The 1,789-nt window shown below is 41.4% G+C and overlaps 1 protein-coding gene and 1 pseudogene across 2 annotated transcripts in view; both read right to left on the reverse strand.

Annotated features, from left to right (window-relative positions):
- TEOVI_000586600:pseudogene overlaps window positions 1-748 on the reverse strand; it is a 958-nt pseudogene extending 210 nt beyond the window's left edge. Inside the window, exon 1 of the mRNA in view lies at window positions 2-748. Within this exon, the coding sequence occupies window positions 2-748 (747 nt within the window). The remainder of the gene's footprint in view (window position 1) is intronic.
- A 291-nt stretch (window positions 749-1,039) lies between these two features.
- TEOVI_000586700 (zinc finger protein family member, putative) lies at window positions 1,040-1,297 on the reverse strand (the record flags this gene model as incomplete). The annotated part of the gene is made up of 1 exon (XM_067223360.1): window positions 1,040-1,297. The coding sequence occupies one exon, from the start codon at window positions 1,295-1,297 to the stop codon at window positions 1,040-1,042; it is 258 nt and encodes an 85-aa protein (XP_067079461.1).
- Between the last annotated feature and the right edge of the window lie 492 nt (window positions 1,298-1,789).

Here is a 1,789-nt window from a genome sequence, read left to right on the forward strand (position 1 = left end):
AAAAATCATCATCATAATAATCATCTAATGGATGAGGTGGAATTTTACTGAACATGTTGAGGAAACTCCACCCATGTCTTGTGGGATCCATATTTGAGCGGCCCCGCTTCGAGCCGGATCGTTTCTCGCCACCACCACCATCACCGTCATTATCATCGAAGTTTGGGCCATGGTCCGGCTTCCACGTAATATCCGACACCTCATACGTTTTATAGAAATCGCCACCACCACCGCCATCACTATCATTATTATTATTATTATTATCATCATCATTGTTTTTGGAGCCCTCGTTATTCAATTGGTTTTCTTCAATCCAAAGCTCTGTCTCTTCGAAAAATGGGTTGGGTGAAAATGTTAAGGACAAACGAGAACCCGTCTCCTTGTATGTCACCATCATATCCTTCAGGTGTTTCCGAAGCAGCGCCTCATCAAAAGTGCCCAGTTGATTTCCATCATCATCATCATCTTCAGCATCATTTCCCGCGGCGCGGCTGCCATCCCGATCCTCTTCAACATGCGCATCTCGAAGGACGGCAATGATGGCGTCTGCCCAAAATGTGGTCGGAAGTTTACCGTTTTTAATGGCATTTGTGATCACCTCGTGCCGGGCGCTGTAGTGCTCGTTCAGTTTGATGTTATTTTCAACAAGTACTTTAGTGACGGCCTCATGCATTTCATCCTCCAACTTGTTAATCAGTTTTTGCACAGCGCATACGGCACTATTGTATGGCGCAGCAGGACTACCCATCAGTAACGTTTCCAAGGACTCTCCTCCCCGCTAATTGTTTCGACCAAACGGTGTCGGTAACTGTCCCCTCTTCTTCTTCTTTCTCTTCCTATTCCGTCGTTTTTTTTTCTTCTTTTCCTTTCCGTTCGTTACTTTACCGTGGAGAAAACTTATGAAGTAAGAGAAGGAGATCAAAAAATGCTTACACATTTTGTAAATAAATGAAGGAAAAAAGTGGAAAAAAAGAAACAAATTGTATAGATAAAATCCCCCCCTTCCCCAAGTGGCCAAGAATTGTGGCCGGAAGTGGAGCTATTTCTCCGCCTCGAGGTTCATGAAAGGCAATGGAGAGGAAACATAATATAACGTGAGGAAACTGGCATGAAAAACCGAGCGAAGGGACCAAAAATGAAGATGAAAACAACAAAACAAAACAAAACAGAGTCGAAGTGGAAGAGCCGACACGCAGCCACCGGAAACATGTCGCCCCTCATTTATTTTTATTTCATATACTATTCTCTCCGCGTTTTTCTTTCTTTCTTTCTCTCTCCCCTGTAGATACAAACGCATAGGTGTGAACAAATAAATATATGTATACGTGCCTTTTTTTCTTTTAAAAAGAAAGGCTTTTTTTTCCACCTTTTACTGCCTCAGAGTTTCCAACACATGTACAAATAAACAATATATGAACACAAATAACAAAACTCACCTGTGTGCGAGGAAAGGAAGGAAAAAGAAGAAGAAAAAAAGAAGAGCCAAGGGAAAACTGAAAAGTTCATATTCATATATACATACATATGTGTACTGCACATTATTATTAATGTGTGTGCGCGCGTGTGTTTGGAGAGGAAAGAAGAGTAGAATAATGCGGATGCAAACCGAATAGGCAACAATAACAATAGCAAACAGAAAAAAAAAGTGAGGAAAAGTGGACCAGAGAGCACATCGGCACGATAAATTTTCGCAGAGAAACCAAAAGGAAAAACAGAAACAAGACAGAGATACACCACGCCTCCAGCGAAACAACAACAACGACAAAACAACAACAACAGAAAAAAAAAA

Source organism: Trypanosoma equiperdum, assembly GCF_001457755.1.
Source record: "Trypanosoma equiperdum strain OVI genome assembly, contig: ctg_1850, whole genome shotgun sequence".
Classification (NCBI taxonomy): domain Eukaryota; phylum Euglenozoa; class Kinetoplastea; order Trypanosomatida; family Trypanosomatidae; genus Trypanosoma; species Trypanosoma equiperdum.